Source organism: Silene latifolia, chromosome X, assembly GCF_048544455.1.
Source record: "Silene latifolia isolate original U9 population chromosome X, ASM4854445v1, whole genome shotgun sequence".
In the NCBI taxonomy this organism is placed as follows: Eukaryota; Viridiplantae; Streptophyta; class Magnoliopsida; order Caryophyllales; family Caryophyllaceae; genus Silene; species Silene latifolia.
In genome coordinates, this window is record NC_133537.1 from 342,518,413 (window position 1) to 342,538,707 (window position 20,295).

The 20,295-nt window shown below is 37.4% G+C and overlaps 3 protein-coding genes across 3 annotated transcripts; all 3 read right to left on the reverse strand.

The window, feature by feature from the left end:
* Positions 1 to 1,965: 1,965 nt before the first annotated feature.
* LOC141621078 (putative disease resistance RPP13-like protein 1) lies at positions 1,966 to 3,372 on the reverse strand. Its single transcript, XM_074437792.1, has one exon. It carries the CDS (start codon positions 3,370 to 3,372, stop codon positions 1,966 to 1,968), a length of 1,407 nt encoding a protein of 468 aa, XP_074293893.1.
* A 4,283-nt stretch (positions 3,373 to 7,655) lies between these two features.
* LOC141619612 (large ribosomal subunit protein eL36y-like) lies at positions 7,656 to 10,674 on the reverse strand. The gene is made up of 3 exons (XM_074436632.1): positions 10,496 to 10,674; positions 8,766 to 8,870; positions 7,656 to 8,162 (listed from the first exon to the last, which is right to left on the reverse strand). Exons 2-3 carry the CDS (start codon positions 8,865 to 8,867, stop codon positions 7,932 to 7,934), a joined length of 333 nt encoding a protein of 110 aa, XP_074292733.1. The 5' UTR covers positions 8,868 to 8,870; positions 10,496 to 10,674; the 3' UTR covers positions 7,656 to 7,931.
* A 2,007-nt stretch (positions 10,675 to 12,681) lies between these two features.
* LOC141619613 (vesicle-associated protein 2-2-like) lies at positions 12,682 to 18,480 on the reverse strand. Its single transcript, XM_074436633.1, has 9 exons — positions 18,185 to 18,480; positions 17,819 to 17,920; positions 16,958 to 17,028; positions 16,779 to 16,860; positions 14,647 to 14,762; positions 14,457 to 14,570; positions 13,883 to 14,215; positions 13,536 to 13,613; positions 12,682 to 13,070 (listed from the first exon to the last, which is right to left on the reverse strand). Exons 2-9 carry the CDS (start codon positions 17,862 to 17,864, stop codon positions 12,957 to 12,959), a joined length of 954 nt encoding a protein of 317 aa, XP_074292734.1. The 5' UTR covers positions 17,865 to 17,920; positions 18,185 to 18,480; the 3' UTR covers positions 12,682 to 12,956.
* Between the last annotated feature and the right edge of the window lie 1,815 nt (positions 18,481 to 20,295).

Consider the following 20,295-nt stretch of genomic DNA (forward strand, 5'->3'; position numbering starts at 1 on the left):
CAGTCCTAAAAAAGAAAAGTCCTCGAACTTCCTCTTCGACAGAAATTCCAGTATCGCAAATAGTTAAATCGAAGTAACAAAATCAGTCAACAATATAATTCAGTCTGAAACTTGTAACACTAGCATGGAAGTGAGTAATACGATAACAAAACTTACCCCTTTCCTGTCAGACGGTCATGGAGCGAGTTCCTTCTTGGCGACAATGTGACCTTGTTCATGCCAACAAAAAGACTGTTCAGCTGTTTTGGAGCCATTATCTGCAAATGTAATGAGAATTGTTCAGATTACCAGTCAGACTACTTTCATAACAGCAGTTCAAGCAACACCAAGCAGAGCCATGAAAAAGAAGTAGGTAGCCAAATCAACTGCTTAAAGAACAAAAAACTTCAACATGATATAACAAAAAGAGACATGGCATTCACTAAATTTAGTTATTTTTCTATCGTCCATAAAAGCAGACCCGGAACTACAAGGGTTAGAGCAATGACAAATCTTAACTTTTAATTCATTTTTGAACCTTTTCTAGCTTACCTTATTACATTAGTAATCTGCCACCTATCTAAAATTTCCGCAACCTGATTCCGCCACTGCATAAAGGTAACTATGCAACTCAGCTAACAATAGTTCACTACCAGATCAACCCTTAAATCAATCAAACATGATGAACAATTATAACAGTTATGAGACATCATTAGAATTAAAATAAATTTAGAGATTCTTGACTTGCTTCTTGGCTTGTTATCTAGCATAAAATTCAGGATGCTAAAAAGAAAAATAGAACCTACTCAATGCTATGCTATTCCATTCTGTACTTTACAGAAAAATTTATACAGTAAAAAAAAAAAAAAAAAAAAGAGGTTGATACACATTTCTCGACATGCACTTCTCTTCTCAATAATCTATAAAGAATCATAATGCAAGTACAACAAATGTAGTCTTGCGAATTTTTACCATGAATCGGATCGAATTATAAAGTTTCATGCTTTTCTGAAACAAAATTTTTTATTGAATAATTAGTGATATTGCATTTTTGAAGACCGGACATTTGCACCTTACAACCGTTACAAGTCATACATGAAAAAACAGAGGATTGTTCTAAAAAGAATACTAGTTAAGCTGGGGTAAGGGATGTAAATATATACGCAGTCAGACCTGTATGTTGATAAATGCCACGAGTAATTCAGGAAAAGAGCTACAACTTCAGCTTCCATGTTCATTATGATCTATGATTTCACACTAATAAGCGCTTAGGAAGTTCTTGCTCATATGCATGTTGATAACTTGATACGCCTCCTGAGGGATTCACTTCCATGACCCGAGAAGATAATGTTCCTGCACAATGGGACAGAGGAGACGAGTACAGAAAATTGAGGGTTCAAGAAACAATCAGATTATCTCTGGTTCACTATATCTTTTATCACAAATTAAGTACTCTTCACAACGGATAAAAAGGGTAAATAAGTGATTGGGATGGAGGGAAGTTCTTTACTTCCAGGCCATCTAATCTTAGATGTTTGAGAGTCAGGGAGTCGTGAAGTTGGCAATTTAGCCAATCGGAATTGAAGATTGCATCAGTGCACGACAGAGAAACCAAGCCCGAAGGTAAGTTGTGCCAGTGTGAAACAGGTCGAAGCTCAGGACAATAATCCATGTTTAAGCTCTCGAGCGATGTTAGACCTTCGAACATATCTTGGGGAACTGATTTGAGAGATGGGCAGCGTGAAAAAGATAATTCGTGTAAGCTTGGAGCAGGCAATCCTCCCTCTGGCAATGATATTTCTTCTAGTTTTGTACATTCACTAATGTATACGTGGAGTAAATGCAGATCATGACTGGGGGTTGTATCTAGGAAGCAAAGCAACTCGAGGTTCTTGCAGTTGGAAATTTTAAGATGAGAAAGTTCGGGGAAAGAGTTTAAAGCAAAAGATCTGAGGGAATCACAACTGTCATCGATTTCCAGTGTTGTCAGGTTTGGTTTCTGAGGCCAGTCTTGAAATGACATAAAATGGAGACTTTTTTGCAATGGTTGATCTTGAGGATTTTCAAGGAAGCTGGAAGACCATTTTCAGGAAAGAACTCCAGAGATGGACATCTGGAAATGAACAATTTAACAATATGCATCAATGTGCTGGGCAGAGAATGCAATGCATTACATTCATCTATCCGAAGAGATAGAAGGGACTTTGGAAATGGTAAATCAGGAAATGATTCAATGGTCGGAATGTTGGTAATATCCAAAGAAATAAGAGAGGTCAACAGGTAAATATCTTGGGGTAATCTTCTCAATTGTGGAAGAAAAGAAAGCTCTAAGGAGCTAATTCCGAGAACTGTTCCTGTGTTATCAAGAACTGTAGATTCTGAAATTTGCATAAATGGGAATATATGAGGAGCAACATTTAGTTGTGGGCACTGAGAGATGACAAGTTTCTCAAGAGAGGGAATATTAGAAGGTAATCGTCCACTCAGCTTGGGGCAGTTCCTTATATACAGTTCTTTAAGGCAACGGAAGTCGCAACCTCTACCTTCACAAGGAAGCCACTCTTCCCACTCAGGCATGTTTTCAAATATCAGGGTCTTCAATGTTTTGAAGGCAGTGATCCTTTGAGAACCACCTCCATAAAGTTCTGCACCCACCCTTCTAACATTTCTGAATCCGCTTAGACGTAAATCCTCAAGAGATGGCAGCGCCCCAAGTGATGGGAAAAACAAGCAAAACTCACAATTGATAATATGTAATGAAACCACTTGGGAGAACCTAAAAAATCTTACCCAATCTGGAAAACTTCTTCCTATAAAGCCATGGATAGACAGATTCTTTAAACCACAAGGAGGTTCAAGCAGTCTGAGCACTTCAGCCTGAACGTCTGAATCATGAGAAGCGGATATGAAATCAATCTCCAACTTCTGCAGGCCTTCAAAATGCTGTAAGAAAGAACGTGAACTGTGTTTTAGACTTCCTGTTCCTTTTGAGATTGATACACAAAGAGAATTTTGCAAATGCTTCAGATCTCTCAGTTTGTGGAGTTCAGATGGGTCTCCAACGATTTTTCCCACTGCATGGAGCTTGCTTAGATCAGGCATGTTCAAGAAGAGATTAGTCATAGCAGTGCCAGAGAGATCAAGATGCCACAAAGCAGTAAGCCTGTGCATATCAGGAGGCAACTCAGTCAGTTCAGAGCAATGGGATAACAACAGGATCTGAAGTTTTTGCAGGGTGCAAATTGTCCCTGGCAACCGCTTTATCTTTGTGAAAGAAACATCTAAGAATCGCAGATGCTTTAAATTACCAACATAAGCTGACAGATGGTAAATCTGATAGTGTGCCAGTGATAGCACTCTCACACTTTTCAGCATTGGCACAAAATCATTCATTACCCTGAGACTAACGTAAAAATAATCTGCTGGACTGTTGAGAGCAATAAAGGTTCGTAGATGACCAACTGATGTTAAGGTGAGCTTGCTCAAGTCATCACAATTACGCCGCTCATATGATAGATGGCGTATCTTACAAAGTATTCATTGAATGTTGCATCCTGGTACACGTGTTGGGCAAGGGATGTGTTTCCTAGTCCAGGCATACCCCATATAGCAATAACGGACACTTTTTTAGCATTTCCAGCATTCTTCCAAGGAAATTCAAGAATCCTTCCCAATGCTTCTATCCTTCCAGATAGGTGGTGTTCATCTGGCATAGCAGTTGTAGGCAACTTCTTGTCGGCAGGTTTTGGCTTGACCCTCATCTTTAGGTCAAGAACGTCCATTTGTTTATGTAGCTTATCTAGTCTCATGCACAGACATTCTACCTTCTTTTTCCAGAAAGCCATTTGGCTTTCTTGGATATGAACACGTTTTCCTAGACGACGAATACGGTGTTCTTGGAGATGAACACGGTTTTCAGGTAAATAGAGCCAGATCTGATCAGAGCTTTCCGGCTCAAGAGCAGCAGAGGAGGATCTACTGAAAAGTTCATCATACGGCTGCCCCCAAGAAGATTCTGCATAATACCAATGTGAAGGACGTCGGAGAGAACTAGGAGCACGTGATCGCGGTGCTGCTAATGCAGAAAGTGCAGAAAAACACTGAAACAGGCGTTTGAGTGAGCTCAGCTGAAAGGACTGGACACCCGAATTACTTTGTTGTGGGGAATCATCGTCGTCTTCTCCTTGAAACAGATATTCTTTTATCTGCATAAAATTTTCTTCGACGTCCTCGTCACAGAGATACATGTCTTTATCATGCGAGATCTGAGAGAGATGGACTGGAGGATTAATTTGTTGTCGAGAAACAGTGTCTTCCTCCTTGTTTACAAACTCTTCCACCTCGTTTAAAAACTCATCCGCCCGTAAGAGATTTTTCCCATCAATCTCATCCAGAAAGTCCTCTACATCATAGAGGACCGCAGCAAGGTGGTTCAGCCACTTTTGCACTTCTGGCTTCAAGACTTGCATATCCTCAACATCATCAGAGTCATCTAGAACCTTTTTTATGGCCAGCAGAGAATGGCTCAATAGCCTCTCCCGCAACTGGCCAACAGATTTTCCTTCCTTCCTTCTGTTTGAACTTGGACATGCGGAAGCAACTGGTGAAGAACTCCCTCTTGGGAACTGCTCTCTCGAACAACGCTCCCAAGGCAGCAGACAGAACCGCACCACCCACTATGGCTAAAGCCATAATTTTCCTTGCCCTCCCTTTGTTTTAGTTTATAGAATTTTTGTTAAGGAGCAAATGCAACAACACATAGAATGAAATCGAACTAGATAGCCATTAGCCATATATAATACTCCAGCAAAAGCACTCGACATGTCAGTGTAGTAGTGACCAACTAATGCAGCACATTCTATACAGTTGTGGTAGTTAACTAGACTGCAAGTTGTAACAATGGAAGACCAATCATGCTTCGAATTGCTAAGTCAAGCTGATTCCTTCAAAGCTACTAAAGCCCCCCACCACAATATTAAATTCATGTCAGTCGAGGAATCGATCTTCACAGTCTCCTCTCAGTTGTTATACGTAGGTGGCCACCTACCACATTCCATACTGTGATTGCAGTAAACTTCAAATAAAGAAGGAAGTAGTCTTGATGTGGTACCACGATTCTTATTTATCACCGTAGCCATAACATACCATCATTACGCCAATGGCTGTCATACAAACCACGGTAAGAGATAGTCGTGCATAAACTCATCACAGTCATAACCAAAATTACTTTAAACTTCATTTACTTTTATGCTTACTTTTGCATTGTATAGATGACAGTTAACTATATATTATACCAGATTATAAACGAACCTTACTCGAAAACTGAACATTCATCAACTACCTCCAATAAAGATACAAGCACATGAATTGTAGGAAGCTATTTCCACGGTCTAAATCCCAAAACTACGCATAAAATTATCAAAAAAAGATCGGTGTATGCATACAACAGGTTCTTTTTATGTGTTACATCTCATTTCATAGAAGGTAATTCAAGGTATATTCACTATACTCATAATATATGCATATAACAATCTTATACAAGACTAACTGATTTCAAGATGGCGAACTACTAAGCACATCCCAAAATCAAATGTAACAAAAGTCAACTCTTGTCTTAGTCAAGATCTCAAACAACTAACCTTAAAAATCAACTAAAATCTGCTAACTGCAACCAAAGTAATAAACAAACTCAACCAGGCCACTATATTGCATGCGTACAATGGTTTTATACAAGACTAACTGGTTTCCCAATGGCGCACTAGTGCGCTACTACGCACATCAAAAAATCAAATGTAGCAAAATGTCAACTTTTGTCGTAGTCAAGATCCCAAACAAATAACGTTAAAAATCAAATAGAATATCCTAATTGGGACCAAAATAATAAATAAACTCAACTATATGCAAAAACAATGAAGAATTTCTTGTGCATAATGCTGTCAATTTGTTAAGGGTGAATTTCAAGTAGTTCTTGTGAACAAAGGAAAATATTCTAGGTCCAATAGCCACATTGTGTTGAGTTTTATCGTGACGGTAGAAATTTCGGAAAATTCACGTGGTACCCTTGAATTTTGCCATTTTGTACGTGGTACCCAACTTTTTAAGATTGTGCACATAATATCCTTGATATTTGATTTTCAAGCACAACACGCCCTTTTTATCATTCTTAAAATTTTCAATTGAGCATAAATCATAAACCAAAAATCGGAATTGACTAATTTTTTTTTTCAAATTGATCATCTCTTCGAGATCTATAAATTGATAAAACGAAAATGGACATTCGGAAGTTTAACATCGAAAATATGGTTGATTTGAGATTTCCGTTTAAAAAAACCCCATAAAATATCAGCCGATAATTTTTTTTTTCTCAAATCGTAGATTATGACGAGATAATCATTTTAGGAAAAAAAATTGACCGATTCTGGATTCCGGACTCGGAGTTATGCGCAATTGATTTTTTTTCTAGCGACAAAAAAGCATGTTGTGCATGAAAATCAAACATAGAGGGTATCATGTACACAAACTTAAAAAGTTGGGTACCACGTGCAAAACGACAAAGTTCGAGGGTACCACGTGAATTTTCCGTAGAAATTTTAATTGCTGAAAAAATTTCCGGGGGAACAGTGAAAAATTTATGGACAAAGGAAAAAATTTGTAGTTCTTGTAGAAAGTGAAATTGTGGAGGGTAAGGGTGTGTTTGGATTGAGGGATTTGGAGGAAAAGGGAGGGGAGGGAATTGGAAGGATGAGAAATCCATTGTTTGATTAGCAAAATGATGGTAGGGATTTAGAGGGAAGGGAAAATGGATCCCTCTTACAAGGCAAATTATTTCCCCATCAATATAGGCAACATTTGGAGGGAAAATCACCTCCTCCATTCTCCCTCCCCTCCCCTTCTCTTCCTTCCCCTCCCCCTCCCCTCCCCTCCCCCCATTTTTCCTATCCAAACAAGGCCTTAAGGGTGTGTTTGGATAGCAAAAGTGGAGGGAAATGGAGGGGAGTGGAAAGGAGGGAAGAGAAAGGGAGGTACAGGAAGGGGAAGGCAAATGGAGAGTGGGTGTTTGGATACAATTTCCTTCCAAATCTTGTCTATTGTAGAGAGGTTTTGATTTGCCTTGGAGGAAGGAAAATGGATCCCTCCAAATCTCTCCTCCTCCATTTCCCTCCATCCTTATTTGCTATCCAAACAAGGGATTTTAAATCTCATACTCTCCCTCACTTTCTTTTCCCTCCAAATCACTCAATCCAAACACACTCTAAGGGAGAATATAGTTGGTTATTTGTAATCAGTGAAGAACGACCTTACTTGAACATGATATATTCTATACCCTCGTACTTATGTGATATGGCATCGAAAAAATTTAATACCGTATGTGTTAACTTGAAAAATATCTCCCACATTTGTACAGACACGAAAACAAATTATCCGGATTTGTGACTGTTGACAAACATTTCAGATATTAGTTAAGAAAATTATAATAAGAAGTGTGCCTAAAATCTAACCAAGCCAGTGCTAACCACCTAGAAAAGCTGTGAGATAGCCATACAGAGGCGTACATCAGCTAACCATGTACCCAAACATTTCTTTACCGGAACAAATTTGCTTGCACCCAAAACTCACAGAACAACACAAGCCCGTTGGCTCAGTGCCAGACAATACAAAGTTACACACCATCTGACTTCGAACATAACAACCGGTCTTTTAACTTCCATTTCCGTTACTGTCAATCAACATTTCATGGCAAACCATACTTGACAGAAAACAAATACTATAAGAGTTGCAGAAATTATCCTTCATAAATACGCAAGAGAGTGAAAGACTAATCAAATTCACCCTACAATCTTTTTAGACAAATCGAAAATCATAATCCTTCCACAAACTTAGTAATGACGGGAAATCACTTGATAATACTACAGCAATAAAATGAAAACCTAAAACTCATCGAGTTAAAAAGATCACTTCTTTTTCTCAGCGCCACCAGCAGCCCTCATCTTCCTGAGAACATTCGACATCTCCTCTCTCTTTCGCTTAGCCCTCTTGTGGGTTCCTAGCTTTCTCTTGGCTACTTTCAGGGCACGCTTATCCTTACCAACCTTAAGAAGCTCAGTAATCCTCTTCTCATATGGAGCGAAACCAGCCACCTCTCTGATGACATTCCTCACGAAGTCAACCCTCTTGGTCTTTTTCTGAAAATTGGTTGAAAAAGTTGCGAACTAGATTAATAACCATCACTGCCAACTACAGGCAAAATTTTAACAAAAGAAGACAAAATATCAGGTATTATTGCTTGACTTAGGAGTCCCACACAAACCTCATATTCCCTCTGCCCCTCACCAGTCCCCACTAGAGTATGCTATTTGAGTAGGGATATTATGGAATATCGATATGTTCTTTTACTTAATTTACTGGATATAGGAAGGAGGCAATTATTTTCGTATAGACGAAGAAGGAAAATGGAAGAACGAAAATGTAATGGAGGGAGTAGAATGCAGTCCTAGAAAGTGCCTTATATTCTTGCCAATTCTAGTGCAGAAAGCAATAACAGTGTCGGGTCAAATGTATTTCAGAGCCAATAGCTTCTCATTTAATGCCTTGAGCATCTAATGAAACGACTACATTTGACTCTAAAAATAAGGGAAGCGTCCTACTTAAGGCCTTGAGAATCCTAGTATTTCAGAAAGTTGGAAATACATGAAAAGTTTCAAACCCGGGTAAAGCAATAGATAATACGGTTCTGCCTGAGATTTGAAGTAATACTATGTGAATGCTCGAGACGGTATAAAACTTACCCCTTTTCTGTCAGATGGTCTTGGAGCAAGTTCCTTCTTGGTGACAATGTGACCCTTGTTCAGTCCAACAAAAAGACCCGTGTTTGGTTGTTTTGGAGCCATTATCTGCAAATATAATGTCAATTGAGTAGATATGCATCAGATTACTTACACTTACACAACAGCAGTTCAGGCAACAATAAACAGAGCCATGATAAACAAGTAGCTAGCGAAATCAACCGCTTACAGACATAAAACTTCACCAAGTTGGTGTGTAATTTTTTTAGCAATAGTTACAGCTTCAACAGTGTATCGTGATCCAATAACATATCAGAAGGGGAGATAGAAACACTCAAAATTACGAAACAGTCGACTCCACCGATGATCCCATCCATGACAACACTCAACTATTCTATACACAATGGGTGGAGCATGTCTAATTCCACAAAAGTGTAAGTAATGAAAACCATGATTACATAATCACAAATTCACAGCAGGATTGGTAAGAGATATCTTGATTCTTGACACCCTAGCCCCCATCAAACGTAAATTACTAAAACAACTACCAAAATCAACAATCCTCGCCCCCATCAAATGTGAATTACTAAAACAACTACCAAAATCAACAATCCTCCAACAAATTAACATGCCTATAAAATACGACAGAACTCAAGACAAACTTATAACATGTACAATGCTAACAACCCAAATTCAAAAATCACCTTGCATAACACATTCACAAAATAGCCACTTTTTCTATCATCCATAAAGACAGCAGCAGAACAACAGGGATTAGAGCAATATCAAATTAAAACTTTTTATTCATTTTCGAACTTTTTCTAGTTTAATTTTATCACACATTATAACTGCCTACCCCACATTATGAAAATCACCACTATACAATGACAAATTCACAACAGCATTGGTAAGCCTTGACACCCTCGCCAAACTAAATTATAACAACTGCCTAACCCCACAATGCTCGAACAAAATTAACACGCCTATCAAATTCACCAAAAAAATCAAGACAAACTTAAAGCATGTACAATGCTAACAAACCACAATCATAAATTACCCTATAAAACACATAATCAAAAAGACAAATTTCTATCACTCATAAAGGCAGTGGCGGAAAAACTAGGGTTAGAGACTTAGAGCAATGATTTTAATTATTCATTTTTGAACTTTTTTTTAGTTTTTCTGGTTACATTACCAGTTCGGTCCCCCTACGCTCACCAGACTAACCATGATTCTGCCATATTCAATACTATTTCGCCCCCCTACACTCACCAGACTAACCATGATTCCGCCTTATTCACTCGCCTAACTATAAACCCGTGTTCCGCCGTATTATATTACTACTTCTCCCCAATGTCCGTCAAACCATAAATCCTGATTCCGCCATTGCATAAAGGTAACTATGCAACTCAGCTAATCATAGCTCACTACCAAATCAATACTCAAATTAATCAGCAAACATCCCAAAATACAAACCAGAAGATCAAATCAAACAAACATTAATAAACAAACAATTTACAGTATGAATGTAAAATATAACATAAACCCACCAAAATCAGTAAAAAAGAATCATTACCCAATATTTATAATCAAAAAAACGGTAACAAAAATGCAAGATTTTCACTTCATGTAATACAATTTAACACAAAACAAGTAATCACAAAATTAAATTGACATGCAAATATACAAATTAATAAATTGAAAGTATAAATAAATAAGAAAAAGAAGATTACTTGATAATGGAGAGCAATACAAGGTGTAGATTGAAGTGGGATGAAAATGAACTGAGATTTGGGGGAAGGTTAATGGTTTTGATCTGAAATTAGGGTTTTTAATTGACCGTCGATTATAACCGGCATCTGACGGTCAGGAAGTATTGATTTGGGCTTTTTTTTTTGCTGTTTTCTTTGTTAATGGACTTCATTTGGTTTGGTGGGTTTGTCTTCTTAGGATGAAGTTAGTCATGTCTGGTTCGGGTCGAGCAAGGTCATTTGAGATTTGCAAGGGTTTGGATCGTATTGATCGGGGTTGGGTTTTTTTTTGGTTCGGGTTATTTCAGGGTGTGTTTTTATTACTAAGTTTCGGGATAATCGTTTGTATGCTAGTAAAATATTTAGGTCGGGTTAGATAAGTTCATGTCAATTCGGGCTACGGTTCAAATTCGAATCTCTTATCCAGATGCTCGTCAGGTACAGGTTGGGTTATTCGGAACGAGCCACTTTTGTCAAGTCTAGTTTGAATCAAGTTAGATTGGGTTCAGTTTATTCCCAGTTCTGATCAAGGGTATAATTAGGAATTGGGAGTAGACCTATAAAACATATTATAGACTTTTTTGTGGAGTTTACTTAAATTTGAGGCAGAAGAAAAACAAATGTTCGCATTTTTCTCTGAGAGTGTGATACAGCTTTCATCAAATATATCTCAAATTTTTATTGTATATTGCGACAAAAAATGATTTGTGACATCTTAAAAATACCTCATCTTTTTAAACATTACTTTAGTCGGTTGTGAAACGTCACAAGCTTGTTTTTTGTGGAGTTTGCTTAATTTTGGTGGTAGAAAAGAAATATCATCTGCAATTTTATAAGATGTGGGACAATTTTTATCAGGATTCCAATTGTTTCTAGGTCCGCCGCTAATTGGAAGATACAATCATCGAATTCAGCAAGGTAGACCGGAATGCCATTATGCTAGTTTAGATACGTAGAAGGTGTGAAGTTAGTTGTGATTTTCACATATACTACTAAAACTCATAAACTACTCAAATCATATACTCAATTCTATTCAGCTTATAATTCCCCTTTCTCTAATATATGTGAGGAGTAATTATAATAAAAGGGAACAATAGGCTGAATAGGAGGGAGTATAATACATCAGTATAATCTATGAATTGGATCATTTGCTGCATAAAATTATACGAGTACATAGTAACAATTAATCTTTAAAACATCAAATTTTATCTATTCTATGATTTCTATCTGTGGCCCTAAATTAATTTGTCTTGAATGAGACCAAACAAAAGACCTGGGCCGGACTTAAATAAATTAAGTCCAAGTTCAGCCCAAACCGAATTGTCTGGCCTTGTCCATTTTTCTGATTTTTATTAGGATTCCAGAAAATTTTGGGTCCGCCACTAGTTAGGAATCCTCGAATTCAGCAAGGTAGACGGGAATGCTATTTTATATCAGTGATTTTATATATACGTAAATCGTGTGGAGTTAGTTGTGAATTGTGATTCACAGATACCAAAATGGCGGGTGAATTTGTTGGGTTGGTTGAACAACAGCATATCTGCTGCTGGTAGATGCAATTGTTAAGTTAGTTGTACCAAAAAGGATGCTGCATTCAAAGAACACTTCCAAAAACTGTGCTCTTATTACTCTTCCTGCTTCTTTTCAGTTACAAATACTTGTAATTGCGAGGGAAGGGGAATCGGGTGCCCGTTTCTTTGGGTGGCAGTTTGTGCATTGTAGCACACAATCAGCTGAGCACGATGGGATTCATCGCTTCTCCTGTCGTTTTCATCTAACTACTTGAAACATAAACATTGACAATAACAAGTTAACAACATTACCCATTACAGTGCCACAATAGCTCGTAACATTGCGGGATAAGGAATGCACAGAATCAGCTTCTATCTTTTCCATAGAATAACTATTGGACAAAAGCATTCCACAACAACATTACCTTAATATACTCGGCGCCTCAATGGCTCACGCAAATTGCTGGGTGAGGAGGACCGGATGTACACAGCCACAAAAAAGTTGGTCCTCGAATGATTCAAGATGAACAATGTGTCGAGAACTGCATCTAATGACTGCTATTTCACTAATAAATAGAAGCGTGAGATTGGGGAAAGCTGTCTCAAAGGGCTCCAACAAATTTCGGGGTAAGGGAAGCACAATGCAAGTACTACACGATAAACAAAACACGGAAAACCTATTCGTTATATTATGTATGTTAAAGATCCACAAGGAGAAATACCTTCTATCGTGTCCGAGACGTTGCTCGTTATTACAGAACTGTGAGATTGGGGATAGCTGTCTGCTGATGTACAAGTAATATAACCCGGAAAAGGCTAGCATATACACAAAAGCCTCCCATAAGTCACCAAAAACTAACACGCTATTTCTCAGTTTTACACTTTGACTAAAAGCTTTACTTCAGCTTATGTAGTTCATGCACCACAATGGTTCAGGGATGAAAACCATACCCAACCACGAGACTGATGAGTGCTACCATGCAGACGAATAGTAGTGGAAACCCGCCGTGCACTCTTCTCTCTACTTTTCTCTTTCTCAGAATTGCCTGCATATTTTAATCAATGTAATGTAAGCTGATAAAAAGCGAATAACAGCGTAGACTGAATTGTTAAAATACCATGCATGTTATAAGCTTTTCATCGTGAAAAAAGGGGGGGAAGACATTACTGCAACGAGTTAAAAGGTCGTTGCCCATGGCGATATAAGGTGATTGGATGTACGCAGTTTTAGAGCTATGATGAAGGTGGTTCCCAAACGACCCATAATGAAGACAGCAACGTGCATTGTCTATGATTACTACTTCACAATACCAGAATCGCAGACAGCCTAGTGACTCGTTCTTTAATTCTCACATATTGGAAAACAAAAAGTAACGAGTACTTGGCTCAATCAGAAATGGAAAACGACCTCATGACTGGCGCGACCTATAAAATTCATGAAAACACATCTCGCAGATGTTGGGGAATATGAATCAGTAAAATATGCTATCAAATATGATGAGCTTGATTACCATTTCTTGTAGAAGTGACTCCCTTTCTTGAATGGCCAACCTCCTCTCCTCTGTCAGCTTGGAAGTTGTAGTTTCAGTCTGTGAAGTTGTAAACATATGGTTTTGTTACGGTAACATACATGCAATTCAGAAATTTCTGATAAAATAGATAAGCATGGCACATTATTTGAGGTCAAGTTAAATGAAATAAATTTAGAAGAATTTTCAGATAGTTGTAGTTTCAGTGAACTCGGAAGCCTAAAGTCCTAAATTATGCATGTGGTATGTTGAGCACAGCAACGGGATGTCAACACTAAAACAAGAGCATTAGTATCAACTACTGTGTAAGAGTCAGTATGGAGATCGACCTTATTTAGCTTCGATTCAAGTTCATGCAGTTTTAATTTCATTTCTTCAACTTCCTTGACTAGTCTTTGCTCATGTTCCCCCATTGAAACTCTTGGCTCAATTACTGGGACTTCTGCAATTTTTCTTGTAGTCGGCTCTATATCCTTATCAAATTTTGACCCCACACCTAACTCCACATCTAACAGTGCATTTAGGATAGCAACATTAGTTGGATCAAATCTCGCATTCTTGATTGGTTCTAATTGCACATTGTAAACTGGTATATCCTCTGCATCTTTCACTGGTTTCAACTCCTCTTTGTTCACTGTTTTCGATTCCACGTGACCATTGACCTATTAGAAAAGATAATTGTCAACGTTATGTTAGATTCTGGAGGATAAAAAGCAGACAATCAAGATATGCATTTAATTACAGCCAATAAAACATCTTACACGGGACTCAATAAAGGAAAATCGCTCACAAGTCAAGCAACATGAACAGGCAAGAGAAAAACAAAAGACTGAGTAACGGACTGAAGTATTTAGTTAGCATAAGTAAGAATCAGAGATAGGCTAAGATTTCCTAACTTTATACCTTCTCCTGTGTTCCATCGATGGGTAACGACGCTGGGGCATGTGTTGGAGGTGGGGTCGAGAGGATCACTCTTAACTTTCTCTCTTCAATGTATCTCTCATTATCTCTGGAAAACTGCAAATAATACTATTAGCTGAAACATTACTAAGTGCGAGAACTTAAAGTTGTTAGTATAAACAATGGGAACCACCATTTCAGACGTTATGTTCTCCTCCAGTGTTCCTTCAGGAACAATTGTATTTTGAATCAAGAACTTGTCTTTGCATATTAAATCAACTGGGACTTCTTTAGGAGCTTGCATGATGACTACAACAACAAAAACAAAATATCGGTGAAATTGGTCACCATTTGCACTGCACATGCATACTATCAGTCATCAGAAGCCACTCCGTGGACCAAAAACTAAGCAGGAGCACTCAGTCAGTATGCCATTTGTCAAAAATAAAATATGAAGAAGCACCCACAGAACAAGAAGGCAAAAGAGAGCAAGAAAGATGAAAGCTATGCTGGACAAATAAATTATCGCTTCAGGGCTGTATGGAAAGCATATGAATGCCACAAGAGTTGTCTATCACTGAAATTTGAACAGCCCAATGAGCATAGTGGCACTATGACTACCCTTAAAATAGCAGAGCTTAATGTGACTGCACATAAACTCTAAATGAAGTTGTACAATTTCAGCCAAATTAAAAGAAAAGGTTTACTAATTGAGACATTTTGAAAGAAAAAGAGGGTGTGACAGAAGAGGTAACTAAAGAGGCAGGTACAAAAAATAACAGCACAACAATCAATCATGAGTTCCAGAAAAGCAATACTAATTCTATATCCAGTGGCCAAACATTGAGAAATATAGGTAGATTAATCATTGTGTTTATAATAACAAACGTAAGCACACAAAGGTCAACGAACAAAAGATGAAGCAACCCCGACATCCACAAGTATTCCTAAGCGTAAGAGCATCTGCATAACCAGTGTAGCAAACTCTTCCTTCTCTGCTAAATTTAAGCTTTTATATTTGTCACCATAAATTTTCAGCGATCAATTAACAATTGAGTATGATCATATAGTCGGCCCTCCACACTGATATGGAACATCAGAACCAAAAACCTCAAAGACTATACTAAAAAGCTCCTACCATAAACGATCTCATAGATGAATCCTCCTCGAGCAACTTGCTACATAAACACTGAAACTCTTAAAAGTGCCCGACCATACCCCTCGTTTTTCTAAGGCATGTCTATATTCAAAAAACTACTAAAAGTCTTAGTGATACACAATTACCAAACCCGACTATATTCAACAATAATTGCATAAAGTTTGCCTCACAAATCACATAATATCCTATAATAACCTTCGTAAAATCAGTTACATCCTATGTAGACTCCCTTTAGACACATCCAACCTACGTGAACCTCTATATGAAAAATTACATTTGGCTTAAAATGAATGTACAAGTGTGATGCTCATGTGTGAGTGTCCGATAATGATACACTAGATAATTCTTGTAAACCTATTACACTAAATATAAATGATGAAGCAACCTGGAGACCCGTAGTATTCCTAAGGGTAAGAGCATCTGCATAACTTCTGGTTATGCCATGCAGCAAAGTCCTTCCCTCTCTGCTAGATTTAAGCTTTGATATTTGTCACCATAAATTTTTGGAGATCAATTAACAATTGAGATCATTCAAGTGTGATCATATATTCAGGATTTCAGGCAATCAGTCCTCAAAAATTATATGGAACATCAGAATCAAAAAACGCACATAAGCCCCTCAAAGACATCACTAAAAAGTTCCTTATCATAAATAAAGTGGTTAATAAACCCTCCTATAGCAATTTGCTACATAAACACTGAAACTCCACGAGTGTCCGATCAAACCGGTCGTTTTTCTGAGGCATATGTCTATATTCAAAAGATACAAATAGTTCTACTGACACCAATTGCCAAAACAAGACTACATCCGTTCGCATAATAAACTCCGCAAAACCACTTACTTCTTATGTAACTTACAATCGTTTAGAAACATTCAACCTAGGTTAGTGGTCAAGTGTTGGACATGTTTTTGGCTTAAAATGAAGTGTACAAGAGTCATACTCATGTCCGAATGTCAAACAAGAGTGCGCTAGATAATATGAAGAGTCCGAGTAACATAGCTTAAATAAATCGACAAACTATGAGAAGTGTCTTGAACTACCTTCACTTCAAAACTACGAATCTTATTCTATCTACACTTGTTGCTAGGATTAAGCGGCAATCAATTACACACAATGCAATAATGCAAGTAATTAACACATCAATAAAAGTATACAATGACATACCAACAAATTCATGTGTTGCTTTCGGCAACACAACACCAACATTTGGCCGCACACAGTATTTCTTCGGCGACGTCGTTTTAACCTACATTTTTTACGACATACATTACACCATCAACTCTTCTTCAGGTAAATCAAAATCTCATAAACAACAACCAGAAGCAAAAAGTCGATAATCGCACCTTGAATGCCACATATTGATCTGTTTGGTTAACTAGACGAATCGAACACTTGCTCTGTTTGCCCAATTCCACTACAATTCAGAATTAAACCAAATTCAGAATTTAAAAAAAAAAAAAACAGCTAAAAAATACAGTATACTCACTATACTGTCATAATCAATTATTCATTGTTTTAAATATCGGTCACAATACCGATTCACAATGGACTTCTCAAGGTTTTGGAAGTTAACGCGACCACATTTTTTAAATAAAAAGTGTGCATTATGCCAAATTAAACCGAATTCAATTTTAAAACAATTTCACAATTAATAAAAAAGAGTGTGCATTATGTCAATTATTTCGACTAGCTAACAAATACAGTATACTGTCATAATCAATTAATCATCGTTTTAAATATCGGCCGCAATACCAATACGCAATCGACTTGTCAAGGTTTTGGAAGTTAACGTGATCGCATTTTAAATAAAAATGTGCATTATGTCAATTATTTCCACAAGCTAAACAAATAAAGTATACTGTCATCATCAATTAATTAATCATCGTTTAAAATATCGATCGCAATACCGATTCACGGTCGACTCATCAAGGTACTGGAAGTTACCGTGACTGCATTTTGCATTTTGAGTCGATATTGACCGCATTTAGTAAGATTAGACCGCCACAACCGATACCGTGACCGTCTATGTTACTCGGATACTTCCTTAGTTGCCGTATTCCGTATCCGATACGTATTTTGTCGGATACACCGATACGTATTTTGTCGGATACGAGTAGACGAGTCTGAGTAACAGAGGTGACCGTAACCGAGATTTATTACTATAATTAACAAGAAATAATTAGAATTAGGAAATAATTACTTACCTACGAATCGGATTTCGCGTGGTTGAATCTCCAGTTGATGACTCATGATAATTACTTACTCCAGTAATTTTTTTTACTGTAAGCAAGTAAATTCAACAGTTTCTGCAAAATTTAAATAAAAAATTAAATTCATGAGAAAATCATCATCACAAAAAACAAATAATTAATATCATAATGTCGGTAATTATAATACGAAAAGTAATCAAAAATTGAAAAGTAATGTGAAAAGTAAAGTTACACGAGGAAAAATGTGATCAACGATCACGATCAAAAAAAGGAATCGCCGAAAGATTCCAAAAGTAAATCAAATTTCAAAATAAAAATAAAAAATAAAGGAATATTCATAAAAAAAGAAAGAGAACTTACAACTCGGAAGTGTGACTCAGGAATGGAGGTCTGACTCGGTGTAGACTCGGAGTAAAATATTGAGGTAAACAGTGAAATATTGCAGATTAGAGTAAATGATCAATAAGTAATTAATAATTAATTAATGGAGGATTGATTATAGTTTTGATTTTGTTAAAGAGTGAAGAAAATGGTTGAGTTGAGTTGTATGAAGTGTGAGGTTTGATCTAGAGATAGAGAGAGAAAGAGGAGAAGTGAGAAAGTTGTGTTAAAAATGGAGGTTGTTGTACCGGACCTGATTGAGTTCACCTACCCATCGTCAGGCTTTGTTTTGTTTTGTTCGTTTGGTAGTCAATTAGTCATCTCTTGTTGGAGTGTTTGGACTTTGGAGTCGGGATGTTAATGGATCGGGTTCGTCCTATTCGGGTACTATGAATCTATGATACATGCTTTGCTTTTTTTAGCCCAATATTTAATGCAAACCAAATTATTCTTTTAGCCTTCCTGGTTTATAGCTGGATGTGCATAATTCGGTCTGAATCGCAAAATTGGATTGGATTAGAATTGACCGACCTGGAACCGGAATTAATAATTCTGATCCGGTCTACAGTCCAATCCTTTTATGGATTCCAGTTTCTGGTTCAGGGCCGGTTTTCCCCTTCCAGACCAGATTGGGCCAGAAATACCGGAATTTACATTTTATATTTTATTTTTTAGGTTTGTTTACATAAAATTCTTTATAAATGTTGTTCAAATATGCTTTAGTTGTCGTTATTAAAAGACATTATTACTTATTTTTGTAAGTATAAAGAAATAAATCTTGTACAAAGTTAATGTAATTTTTTAATCTGATCCATAATTTTTTATCACAACTCTCCTCATCGCATATTATATTTAACTATTCACAAATCGATGATAATTATACCATTCCCTTCTCATCAGACCCCCGACAATTCTGACCCCGACTGAACCCGAAAATGATACAAACTAAAATTGACATGGCCTTGTAATTAATGAGCCATAAGCTAGCAAACTCGACTAAAGTAGACCCAAATCAAACCTGACTCGATCTAAGATGACATATAGCCCAAGTCAACCTAATGTCTGTTTCGACCCGAAAGTTTACCCGACTCAATAAATAACCCAAAATTGGCCCAACCAAACTAACAAGAACCAAACTCAACCTACCTGATTGCCACATTTCCACCATTTAAACGAGTCATCTATATGATGAAACTTTGGGTACTGGTCGGTGGGTTTGTTGTTGAAGACTTCGTTGGGCTCAGTAAAGAACGTTGACTTTGGTTTAGTTGAGATTTTAATTTATCGAGTTAAGACTAGTAGGGTTTTGATTCTGATTCCACAACAATTGTTGTTTCGGGAATATGACCTGGTGATGAAAGACAAAGGTTAAAGTATTGTGCTTAGTAGGTTGAACGAAGTGCTGATAATACGGTAGATTTAAAGTACATTTTGTTATTTTGCGTAGTTTGTCAATTACTCTAAGCAAAAATAAAGCACTCATGTAAGTTTTCCAAACCTTAATATAAGGTTCTTGTAAATATAGTGTATTATAAAATGAAATTTAACTAGATAATAAAAAATTTAGGGAGCGTTTGGTTGGAGGTTTATAAGAAAGGGAAATGAAAACAAAGTTATTGACTTCCTTTGCTGGTGTTTGTTTGATACAAATAATTGAACAAAGAGAATGAAATTTCCTTCCTTACCCCTCAAACCATCTAATTCCTTACCCCCCCTTAAGGTATGAGATTTCATTACCCTTGTTACCCTTCAACCACCTTATTTATCTACCACCACACTTGCGACTCCCACCACACTAGTCACCATCAAGACGCCATCGTCGCCACCACCACCACCACCAAAACCACCACTATGACGCCACCCCACATAAACCACCACCACAACCACCACAGCCACCCCACAGCCGCCACCAGCACCACGACACCCCCGCCACCACCATCACAAGTTCACAACCACCCCACATAAACCACCACCCGCACACCAAAACAAACCACGACCCACCACACTTCATTTTATGATGTAACTAAACAACTAGTTAAGTTTTAGGTAATTCATTACCTTTCCCCCTCTTACCCTTTCTAATTTCCTTT